Here is a 13,133-nt window from a genome sequence, read left to right on the forward strand (position 1 = left end):
ACGGTTTAAAAATAATAGTCCTAAATAACGTCCCCTTATGATTAAAAAAACTAAATTAGGGTAAACAGCGCGCATATTGGTGTGGATATTATATCCTTAAATATATTTAATTATACATAATAATGATATAGCGTTACTATTTTTAACCTTGCATTGCAAGAATTAATGTACGATATGATATATGGAAGCAGGCAAATTCATTACTTCGAATGCTTTTCCGGCCGGAGATTGAGATCAGTGACGTCATGGCAAAATTAGCAATGCCGGTACGCACTTTCTTAAATTTTTTTACAAGTGGAATATTACTGTGTGTTTTTATTAAAAGTTATTATATAAATTGTATTACAATTTGTTTTGTTTTGGTTGACAATACATATATTAGACATTTTGAGGCAACAAAATTGACAAAAAAGTCGTTTGACTATTATGTCTTGTGTTAACCAGTGTTGTAACGGCCGTGCGACACCACTGATCGCGATGCATCAGTAGGCATCCGGCAACAGGGCAAACTCGCAGCCAATCGGAGCGCGTGGCTCTAAGTTTCTGTCGCTTAAAATGATCGGTTTTCGCCCAATACATCATTAGTAATTTTGGTTCCTAATGACAGCAGCTATCCAGGGTTTAAATTTCGCGAAACAATTTTTTTCCAGCCTGTATATCTGTATTTTAACCCGTACACATTGCGTTAGTCCTATTCCGCGAAAAAAAAAATGCTTTTGTGCAACTCCAAGGGACTTGAAAATGCGTGAAATGTAGGCACGCTGTCCTCAACAAGAAAGGAGATGCATTGATTCTTAAAAGGCTCTTGTCTCCAGGTGACGGCGAACGTTTCGAAACCACGCTATCGTCTTTCAGTCTTTCTCACGTGCAAGCAGCGCGCTTTATTTATATTTCCACGCCGTGACCAAACCACTTCCGACTCATCAAATGCTCGCTTGGGGATTTAGCACTTTTTATGTGCCATCCTGCGTCGAAAAAGGTTTAGATTTGGAGTGAGACTGAAGGGACAGGTGCTTCTAACGGCTGTGAGAAGGTGGGAAGACTGGGTGGGTTTAGTGCGTGAGGATATGAGGCGTAAAACCCATGGAGAAGGAGATGGGAGGTAGAATATATATATATACTATATTTTGAAATAGAAAAATACTGAGGAAAATCCCACACGGTTGGCATTTCTACTACACGCTCAGCGAGGGCGGGGCCGAACTAAATTATCCGGCAGCGAGCATGCATGAGATCATGGCATGACTCATTTAAGAATCCCTTCCACTCTAAACGCTATTTATATTTAGAACAATAATTGCCATTAATGAATAGTCCCCGTGAGACAAAATATTTCCAGACGCCTTATAAATTAACGAATATCACAAAAAATGAAATTAAGGCAAATGATTCAACGACAAACGACCACTAAAGGCCCTTCCTCGTGTAAATAATGATCGCAAAGAATTTGTTTTCTCGTAAAGGAATGGGTTCCTATTCCTGAAGCAAAAACAAAAGGGTGCAGAAGCGCTAGCAAGCAGATGGGCAAGTTGTATCACCTCAATTTCTTCAATGGATTATGGGATACATGAGAATTTTATTTCTAATAGCATCGGAATCCACGGTTAAAGTAGAATTACTCTACAATACAAAAAAAACAATAACGCACACCATGGGAGTTCATTAGTAATGCATTTAATCTTCAAGGTGAATTCGGATAAATTCTGAGGGGAAGCAGAAATTTTCCTTGGAAAATACCAATTGGAACGCTATTAAATAAAGTCATGATTAAATTCAAGGTTGACAGCGACCGGCGTACGTAACAAGCCGGCTCAAAAATAATAGATTAACATAAATTTTACTCTTTAAATCATCAAGGGAATTTGCTATGATCCATAACTAAAATTGGGTAAAATTGATATAAAATAGCCATAATGTTTATTAAACATTGACTCTCAAACGACAGTCAGACTTTAGAAACTCAAGAAACTAAAAGTTATGAGGCAAATTTTGTATCAATCACAGAAGAAAAAAACATTCGAACCGTGTTTACGAATTTAAAATAGACGCGAAGACGCTATATTTTATTTTAATGCGTTTAAAATATCACGACGGAGGACTGGGTGAGGACGACATTCGAAGGGGAGAAGCAATCTTCACGAGAGAATTTATGCATACTGTCTATGTGCTGAGAGGTATTACGAACGTGGTTTTGGACGTGAGGAAATTTTAAAAGAAACATGTCCACGGAAATTGGTACATCAGTATGCTATATGGTTATAATTTTGGCTGCCGGATTTATATCGGAAACATCCGTTTTTCACGAGCACAAGGTTAAATGTCACCGTACCTTCCATTACAAAAATCTTACGTGAGAATGAATAAAATCCAACCGCAAAGGCATGTTAAGATATCAAAACCTAATCCACGTGAAGAGTTGATAATCATGCCATTAAATACTCTACATGGTAAAAAAATAAAAGTAAACAATCCAACCGCCGGTTTTTTCGTGGCCGTTACAAAAAAAATAATGGTTCACTTTGGGATAAGTTTTAGCATGGTAATGTAACTACAAGCAGAACTACAACCACAAAAATAACCTTCTCACTCTTCACGGCTTTATATAAGGGGGAAATTCACACTGAAATGAATTTACTCATTTCAGAATAATTTTTTATATAGGTATATATATAAAATATATAAATGCTTACAGCCAAATAAATAATGTATACTATATTTATGAAAACGACGATGGGTCCTTCATTTTAATCAAGAAATATAAATTAATATTCCAGGAAATAGAATAAAAACTCTCAACTGGTTTCTCAAAAATCATTTACGTACTACCCGTTGAATTATTTTCAAATTATGATTATTCGGGTAGTGTAATTTTTGTACGACATAAGTTTAAATCAGCTGCGCATTTTTCGAAGACAGAACTTTTAAAATTATTTTCTATAAATACATATTTTCACGAGTCATCTCATTATAGCTTCTTTTTAAGTTTCCCACCTCAAAGGCGCTAAATTTGGCCTGAGAGCGAGAGAAGTTCCCCATGAACCATTCAGCACGACGAATTCCAAACGTCTTCCCTCCCAAGGTGATCAAGTCAAACAATACATCATTTCATCTCACATCTCCTCAATATGTCCCATCAACACAACCATCCTTTGGCTGGTGATTGAAAAAGCCGCCATGCAGTCAGGTAAATGAATCATTAACGTTCAGGAAAAGATGGGCTGCTAATAAAATGCAGAGGACTACTCGAGTAGCTATAATGAAAATGCTTTTCAGGATGACGCAGTGGATTGGAGAGATTGTATTTTAACTCGGAACAGTGGCGCCGACTCCATGGGGGCCCGAGCCCCCTAAAAAATTCGTTATGGGCGTGAGGAAAAAATGCGTCAGGCTTGTCGATTTTCCTCGGAGTGTCCAGTTATCAGGGTTCTAATGTTGATCATATGACTCTTCTAAAATTCTTGAAAAACTTAAAACTCACTACTTGTAAAATTTCCCGGGGCAAGGTCCCCGGTTTGGGCCCCCCAATATTTTTTGTAAGTAGGCATCCCCGACTCGGAATCAGATAACCACAAAACTGGCTACGGGGAACGAACACGTAACTATCCAAAATATAACCGATAGATGAAACAAAGCTTTCGTGTTCACTCAAATGGGCCCAAGTCACTCAATAAATCGTTTAAAACGGGCTATCTGCTTCTACTTTGTGCACACATCGACACTTCGTAAAAAAAAACTTCTTCACTGCCGCGCCTCATCACATGCAAAGAACCTACACCAAACTACATCGAAAAAAATCGGGGGTGATCATGAGGACGGAGGTGTGCATTTTGGAGGGGTTCATTAGAAGATTGAACACCTTCGGCTGCATCTTTCAGAAATTTCGGATATCCCCTCATGCTATATCCTTGGTGTACCCCTCCAAATGAACTGAAAATTTTTCTGTCAACATGAAGGCAGGGCCACAAGAGCCCATGAGACGCAGCTTTTGTTACAGCCGCCAACGCCATTACCTTTCGATATAAAAGCGACGGAAAATACCAGGATAAAGTCTACATTTATGCAATCTGCAACACAACATACATACAGTGGCGCGGCGAGGGAGGAGTTAGGGGGATAAACTCTCCCCCCAGAGCTCAAGACGAATTTTTAAGTTTAGTCCATTTTACTTAATTGGATTAATATTACTTACATAATAGATTAAAGATTAATAAATTACCCCTCCAAAAGCCGTAAAACTCACCATTTTGAATCATTTATCTTAAAATTTTCCTGGGTAAGCTCCCTTACCTTCCGCTTACCCTAGCGGGTATTCCATACCCTCCAGATCTCCCAATGTTAGTTGCGCCTAAAACTATCCTTACCCCCTATCCTTAATTCCTAGCTGCGCCCCTGGTGCTCTACATCCTAAGGGGCGAATGCCGTGCCGCGGGTTGCATAAATTGACACACACCAGCCCTTGCCAGCAATCTCTGGGGCTCGTCCCTCCCTCCTCCCGGAATCTGGCGACCATAAAACCTGCGTAGGCATTCGATGTACTTACACTTCCCATTAAAAGGAAAAATAATTGTAATGATGTCGCGAGGGCTTGCAATGAGCAAAATCCATATTATTATTAGAATTAGGAATTTTTTAAGATCATCAATTATTCCTGCTTCACTTTAAACAAATCATAAAAACGTTAGTGAAGTAAGGGTAGCCGTAAAACAAAGCAGTTGTTTCGGCAATTAAATTCAACGTATCTGTAAGAGCTATGGCAGTTTTTCAACTATTTTATATATTCCCTCACAAAGAATTGAGGTGAAGCCTAAGATAGTCCATCACAATGCCAAAAGGATCAATCCTACATAAACTCAATCAAAGCACACATAAAAATAACCTCTTGAAGGAAGAAATGTTACCATGGCAATCGTTATAACCACACAAACTCTTTGGAGAATCGGGAGAGGGTAAATTTATAGATTATTATAGAGCATTTACCATTACAGCAAAGTTGATTGAAGGCGATTTCATTAGCTTCTCTCAGAAGCTTCAATCCAAGACACCACTGGAACCATGCCTCTCTTGAAGATGATCATCTTTACAGTGCTGGGATTGAGGTATCTGCACTGGACCAAAATAGTACAGATCTCGGATAATGAATGTTTTCATGCATACTTTAAAAACAATAGGAACAGTGATTGATACATAAATAAATAAAACCATCATTTGAAGGAATGTTAAAAATCAACAACTGCCAATAGCCATTAAAATGAAATAGGTTACGATGGTAACTATAGTTAACGAAGGCCATTACTCAATTGAAATTACTTGAAAAGGTACTATACACAAAGTATCGCAATTATATCAGCTCCACTTCATTCATTACATAGTATTGATGATAAATGAAAGATGCTTAATGAAATAAATGAAATTCTTAATGCAAGAATGAGTCCTATTTTAGACATCTTACCTTATTTGAAGAACAAAAACTTCTCTCCTCAGAAAATCATTCACATACAGCAACATACTACTATCAAGTCACAGGGGCATTAAGTGAGGCAATCAGGCTACCAGGAGAAAAGAAGGAACTGATTTCCCAAGGTAATTAAGAAATATTTTGGACAGAATGAATTCAGTGCCTATAAATCGACAAACATATATGAATATCAAATATACTCTGACTCAAGGCCGTAGCCAGGGGGGGGATCAAGGGGGATTGATCCCCCCGAAATGAAAAAAATTAAATGGATACTTTATGCTCGCTTGGTGCTCACACGACGACAGGCGGGAGAGGCCAGCATAGTAAAGTGAATCTTCCGAGCTATTGCTACATATTTTAATTATTGTTGCTATGCTATGCAGCAAAATATTTTTATTATTACTGATGTTTCTTGTTGTTATATATTTTTATCATCCGGGGGAGGATGATATGAAATGGAGGCTGGAAATTTTTTAAAAATACGTGAAAATTTGCAAAAAAAAATGCAAAATTGATCATTTTTAATGCGCTTTTACAGAATTTACGGAGACTAATTCCCCCCAAATGTACCTATTTACCATAAATATTAATTTTTTAGGATTTTGCTCCCCTCAAAACCCCTAGAAAAAATTTAAATAATCCTTTTGATTCCTCCAAAAGACCGAAAAGTGATAAAAATTGGAGGGGGGGAGCTCCCCCGAAAATGGTGGGTGATGGGGAAAAACGGAGTTCATATTCGGATTTAGGAGGTCATTTTAAATTATAATCTGCAGGAATGGTGTCAGGGCCGATTTTCATGCCGTCCAGTGTTATCTAAGCAAATTTGTAGGTGCAGTGTGTGAAATAATAGTGCTGGAATTAGTAGAGAGGTGAGTGACTTATGAGCCTCCTGAGGGACCGCAGAATCGACATCGACACCGAGGAGTTAATTCATTTGGTCGCTGCAAAAGAAAAGCTAGAAGGCTAAATTCAATTTTATAACAATACTTTTATATTTTCCTTTAAGGGTTTATAATTAATATGTATATGTAACCATATACGCTATTTTATTTATCTTATAAATATAATTTTATGCTTGTCTACTATTCCATAAACCCCCCCGAAAATATTTTCTGGCTACGGCCTTGCTCCGACAACAAATTATATTCGACAGCTGCTGTGGCATCAAACAGATTATGATCTGTTATATTAGCATTCAATACAAATGATGGGAAATTCACAACCAAGGACATTGGTTTATCGAGAACTGATATCATCACCACTAATTTTATATGCCTATCATTTTAATATACTATACAACAACATACAACCTTTAAAATATACTCTATAGCAATATCAGGGCTTCAACGATCGTGATGTCAGCTTTTCCAGTTGATTTTTAAGTGGAATAGGATCCAAGCATTGGGAAAACAAAAAGTGACGGCATCTTTCTCACAGTCAGGGTCAACTCATTTTTGCGCTGCTTTGTTCGTGTTCAACCGTGAAGTACTGCACAAAAAATAAAAGGTGCAGAAAGAATGAACGGATTTTCTAAATACATATTTAGCTGCCAAACAAAATAGTGCATCATTATACCCTAAAAATAACTGATGCATTAGATATTCAAAAAGAAGAGTGCTGAGCCCCATCACTATACAACAGTCAATTTAGGCTGACAAAGCCTATTTTAATGACAGATTAAGTTATTGTCATGTTGCTCTTTCACAGTACCACTGGTAAAGACGAAGTGAATGGAGGAGCAATAATGAGGTGTATTTCACTGCAGAGAATACGTACATATATGCATCATATGTCCACGTATAAGTATGTATACATTTTACTTCTTTTACCATTGACTTTGAACCAAAGTTTGGCTCTAAACATGGGAAAGGCAATCACAAAATATCCACATCTTTCACAATTGGTTCATGGCTCTTTCACCCAATCTACCATTTTTACAACAGATACATATTTAGTATTTGGATACTCCTCAAAATGAAGATGAGAAAATCAACAATTCTTGTAGGCATTTATGTTTTAGATTATCCACTCTTTCCTTGGGCCTCTAGAGTTGACAAAGAAGTGCAACATGCCTACTTAACATAAAAGTAGACAGCCAGGACATTCCTCTTCTGTCACAGGGAAGTAAGTTCACAGAATCCCTAGTCTGGTTTCTGGAAATATCAAATAGCAAACCTATATGTGGCAAAGAATTTAGCCTGCATGCGCAGTTTTTTATGTAACATGTGGCAGTTAATTAACATGTTGATTGTGCTTCATCCTAGAAACCTCAAGAACCCATTAATGAGTTTGTTACCCTCAACACCCAAATAGTCTATGCTGTACTTTTATACATATGTACTTTCCTAGACGACAAAATATAAATTTTGTGAGTTACTTTTCTCAAAGCCTTAAGCACAACTATAAATAGCATTCTTGATCGAGCACTGAATCTCCAATTATCAACATATCCCAATCATATTGAAGTAGTAGGAAAATTTAATAGAAAGCTAAAATTGTAAATTTAATGTAACAATGACTGTGCTAATCTAATCTCTTCTAAATGATGCATCAGAATGCATGCATAAGAAAAAAGGCAAAACCTACTTCAATTTCATAAGTATAACCATTCAATTAGCAAAACGATAAAAGTTGGTGCCATTTTCCTGGCTTTTGTGAAAATAGTTTAGAAGAAATAATTCTAACATCAAAACAATTTGCATGCAGGCGATGGAGTGATTGGAGCTGAGGAATTCCGCTATGACTGCATCACCAGGAGCCCATTCGACACCGTTGAGGTCCTTGACGAAGCTTTCAATAAGCTCCTTAATGTAAGTATACCTAGAAGAAATGTTTCAGTAGACTTTTTTAGAGTGGCACAACTAAATAAGCAGCTTCTTCTGCAGATTACATTAAGAATTCATGATTACAAAAATAATTACAAGGTAGATGAAGATGATTAGTTTGGGTAGTTCCTATAAAACATTTTGGCATTTATGAGGTCACAATGCATCTTTTAATAACAATCATTTTAACTCTCCCATTGAAGAATTGTTTGAGTCAGCTGATATCCTAAAGTAGAGTAGTATTGGTTCCTTATATTTTAATAATCAATGTACTCATTTCTATCCTACCCGCTGATTAACAGAGATAGTTTACAAGTGATCTCATCTTGTGTGTATGCCTTAAATTGAGTTAGGAGTAGGTGAGACAGAAAGTATCCTCCTACAATCCATTTCATATAACATCAGTGATTACCACTTTCTGAAACTGCGGAAGATATGAATCATTCATCACCACGATGAAAATCCGAAAAGAGTTCACACAGCATTTGAATGAAAATAGTTCAAACAAAAGGTTAAGCATTCCCAGAATGGGTATGGCACCAATTGCCTGGCCGACCCCCAGAGCATAGCACTGAAAGTATCAGTACATATTTGAACTTTGAGACACCCAAATTTGGCCCTGAGATTTGGCTTCCCCAACTACCTAATGGTTGGCCTAGCTATAATATTATTTTATCAACAGTAGGAAATACAGGATGAATAAAATCAAACTGTTTGCAATAAGATTGAAATGATTCCCATCAGGAATAAGAATTTAATAGAACTAATCGTGCACAGCATTCATGTGTGTCATATCATTCAGCTCATTTATCCATACTGTCTAGAGTCATTGGGCGTAGTCCAGTACACGCTCCCAATGCTCCCAAGTGCTCCCGCTTCAGACGCTACAGATTCATGGTCCACTTTCGTTCCTATCGCTCCCAGTGCTACCCTACTGGATCACGGCTGGAGCGATTGTAGCATTTGTTAGTCGTTTGTTTTACTAGTATCGTCTGCTCGGATATTAGTTCGCCTGAATTAGGGATTGTTATAGCCCCTTGTACTTTACTTAGCTTGTTATAGAGGTCAGTAATATAAATGTCAAAAAGAATATGACCATGGGGTACACTACAAGAAACCTAATTAATATTAGATCTTCATTGGATACCATGATCGGACACCACCGATCCGATGCTTGTCCTGAAGATTTTACCCACTGGTTTGCAAATCCTCTTACACCAAGGTGATAAACTTAAACAAGAGCAGATCATGATGCATATGAAAGATGATAACACTGATTAAATACCTAATTAGAGAAATTAGGAGGTTGGAATAATGATGGAAGAAAAATAATAAAATTAACATTAAAACTAGTTGAAAATTGAGGACAGATTGGTTTCATCTCTGCCTGATAATAATATGGTCCACTTTCTGGCATTGGTTGTCCATTTTGGTTCTTAATCCTATATTTCACTTTAATCGCTTTTAATGAACAAAATCTAAAAATGATTTCTGCTAGGGATTTTATAGAAACATCCAAAAATAACACAAAGGTATATCACAAGAGATTGGGTAAATAACATCACTCTTTTTAAAGCAAGAATTTTAATTCAGCTCACGGAAAGTTTTCAAATTGGGTTTTGCTCAAATTACTTCAGTACTGATTCTTCCAGGCTTCAGCTATGATTCTAGTTCTAATCTCAAAACCAATAGAACCTAGAAGTGAAGAATCAAACTGAAAAATTCCTATAATAAAAGGGGATTATCTAATTTAGAAGTATTTTTTTCTAGATTGAAATGACCTGGCTCAGTTTATTTAGCATGCTACATAACATTTTGCTGGTTGAGCAAACATTTATTTACTGGTTCATAACATTTAATCATTTAACCTGCTGGTGGAACCTTCACTTCGAGAGAGAGCCATTGAAAAACTAAGGATGACTTAATTTTTTCACAGGATGATGACAGGCGGCGCGGAGGAATCACACTAACTCGTTACCAGGAGCTCTACGCACAATTTCTTGGCAATGCTGATGAGAACTGCTCAGCCTGCTACCTATTTGGACCCCTCACAGAGCTAAGCTAAAAGGGATTAAAATGCATCGATCCCACATCAACCATCTAACACTCTTTTAGTAACTCTACAAGAGGCACCATCTAAGGAAAGGGAAGATACTTATATAACAAATGTCAAGTGTGTCTTTTGTTTCAAAAAAAAAAGTTTTTATTTATGAAAGTAAAACAATTCATATTCGTTATTGTGTAACCATCAGAAGAGATGCCTTGAGCATCAAATAAAATGAACCAAAAGATTTAAAGAACAGCAATCATTTCATTCTTCAGATAATTTTAATAAAACCTAACGAGTGGTTTTAAATAACTTGAAAAACCCTGCAATTTTCAACCCAAGAGTGTATCCCTTCCACTACATCATTCATCCTCTCTTTTGACCCATTCCAAGGTTGTTATCAATGAGTCTGGCTGTTTTGTTGTTTTGTGATGTTTGTTGCCACACAGCTTTCAAGCTCATGGCAGTAACCTTGTTTTATACGTAAGCTGTAGGGTGAGTATAAGTGAATATATATTTCAAGGGTAAGCAAACTGCTGATGCAAATATTCAGCTCAGACATTTTATATTCATTTCCATGTTGATGTATGTATCCATTGAAGTGAAGACTAACAGCTAGGGCTCCACAAATTGTATATCATGTGTAATTGAAAATACATACATGCTTATTCTCCATTATTTCGGAACAATAATAGAGAATTGAAATTAAAAATAAACTTATGGTGCACCATCAACTTAAAGCAATGGCTTTGCACAAATAATATTTTCATAATGCACATATATGTTGGAGAATGTAAAACAATAGGTACCCAATGCGAAGTTGTATGTACGTGCCATGATGAAAGCATTGATACATGAATTTTTTGGATTATCAGGCATAAATCTGTATTTATGTAGTGCCATTATGATTAGAAGGTAGTCCTGGTACAAGAGTTTGATTAATAATGAGGGTAATGTTCTCCCTACATTTTCTTTTGGTACAATTATGTTGATATCTACAGCCAAGTGCAAGTGTTTTGCCCTGCCCTGATATTGTAACATAGCACTATACTCTATAAAGTTCTAAAGATGTGCATCTGTAACTCTGGTGTCATAAGTTGATTGCACAGTTGTATCATTGAATATTGAGAAAAAATTATTAAATATAATAAAAAAGTTAAAAAAAAGCTCACAGTAATATCATTTCACACAAAATACATCCATAGTATTACACAATTTTGACCTCTAGTATAAAATAGGTACTTGATTTATTAAGTGCCAAGGTGAAGTTGTAATATTAGTTCAAGCCTCTAAGTATCATCAAGAAGACAAATGCCATAAAAAAAACTTGGTGAAGCCTATCAATAAATGATAAGTAAATGAACCAATTGGACTTAAAAATAAGCAGAAAAAAGCTATGCGCGGTGGAGCGATGTAACCCATTCCGATTGTGAAACATGTCAACGGCAAGTCACAATTGAACTTTGCCACCAGGCAACACAGGGAGGTTTTTCGGAATCTAGACACTCAGTAAACATTGCTGAGCAACATCACGCCTAGGATAGTTGTCCTGAGTAGATGTAACTTTACAATACACCATAGGGTAAGTTTTTGCGCATACTTGTGGACATAATGCAATGGTGTTCTGAGGCAGTATTGGTCTATCCTTGGGTAGGCCCGCAATTTAAATGATGCCCAAATCTGTGTAGATGCCATAATTTGGTTACAGGAGGGTGCCAAAAATTATGTCTCTCGTCACCCTAGGTAGAGGGTAGCAACACGGATGCAAGTGAAAGGAAACTAAAATATTTCATTTCGACCCGGAGGGAAACAAAAATATGAGGCTTAGGTTTAGTTTTGTTTCTGCATGAAATTACAATCACCAAAGAGTTTAGTTTCGACCCGGGATGAAACTTTACTCACAGGAATGAAACTAAATTAATCAAAACTACGCTGCTCATAGTTAAATTTTGATCTCAGAAGTTGAGTGGAGGGGGATATGAGGAATAGTTTCAACCCATTACGTTTGAATTAAGTGTAGAGAGGTTAAAACATTGAGCTTCAAAATCAAATGGCCAGTTTGTGTTCACCACTCTCCTGTTAGTGGTAAAATATGAGTGCTACATGCATCTAACGGCAGTAGACCTAACTTCTACTTCATTCAATCATACTTCGCACTCGGTGGGTCAAAACTAAAATGTTTGAAGGTGAAGCACGTAGTTCCTCCGGTGCAAAACATTATCTACATTTTGAAAAAGGCTATTCAGGCTTCCAGCCAGGTGGTTTCCCTCCATTCTGCACCATAGGGAGACCACCCGGCTGGAAGCCTGAATAGCCTTTCCTGAATATATTCACCGGGAAAGCATCAGATATTATCTACATTTCGTTTTGACCCGGAGTTTTAGTTTAGTTTCGACCCAAAGTAGTTTTGACTCCAATTTTGTTTCGACCTAGAGTTTAGCTCCATGGGTTTCAATCCATTTTGTTTTGTTTCTACATTTCACTCCTGAGAACGAAACTATTGAAATTTTACTGGTTTTACTTTCATTTAGTTTTTTCTTGCCATCCTTGGGTAGCAGCTCTTCCTCAAATGTGTGGAGGTGGAGACCATAGTGGTCGGTACAGTGACATACATTTCACTACGGGTGTACAATATTTACTTTAACCCATTATTCCCCAGACTGTGCACAGGGCTTTTAACTTCGGTTGTGTCGCATTTTCTGATTTATTTTGGCCTAACTAAGATGAATTTTTGGAAAAAAAAGTATTTTCATCACATCATATGATTTTCAAAATGCTGCGTATACGCAACGCTGGGAATACT

At 36.9% G+C, this 13,133-nt stretch overlaps 1 protein-coding gene across 2 annotated transcripts in view; it reads left to right on the top strand.

Annotated features, from left to right (window-relative positions):
- The window catches only part of LOC124163485 (sarcoplasmic calcium-binding protein 1), a 230,755-nt gene extending 220,172 nt beyond the window's left edge, over positions 1–10,583 (top strand). For both annotated transcript variants that reach the window (XM_046540427.1, XM_046540426.1), the window contains 2 exons: positions 8,165–8,268; positions 10,220–10,583. In XM_046540427.1, coding sequence (XP_046396383.1) covers positions 8,165–8,268; positions 10,220–10,348 — 233 coding nt within the window. In that variant the 3' untranslated portion in view covers positions 10,349–10,583. The remainder of the gene's footprint in view (positions 1–8,164; positions 8,269–10,219) is intronic.
- The last annotated feature ends 2,550 nt before the right edge of the window (positions 10,584–13,133 follow it).

Source organism: Ischnura elegans, chromosome 8 (assembly GCF_921293095.1).
Source record: "Ischnura elegans chromosome 8, ioIscEleg1.1, whole genome shotgun sequence".
NCBI lineage: Eukaryota > Metazoa > Arthropoda > Insecta > Odonata > Coenagrionidae > Ischnura > Ischnura elegans.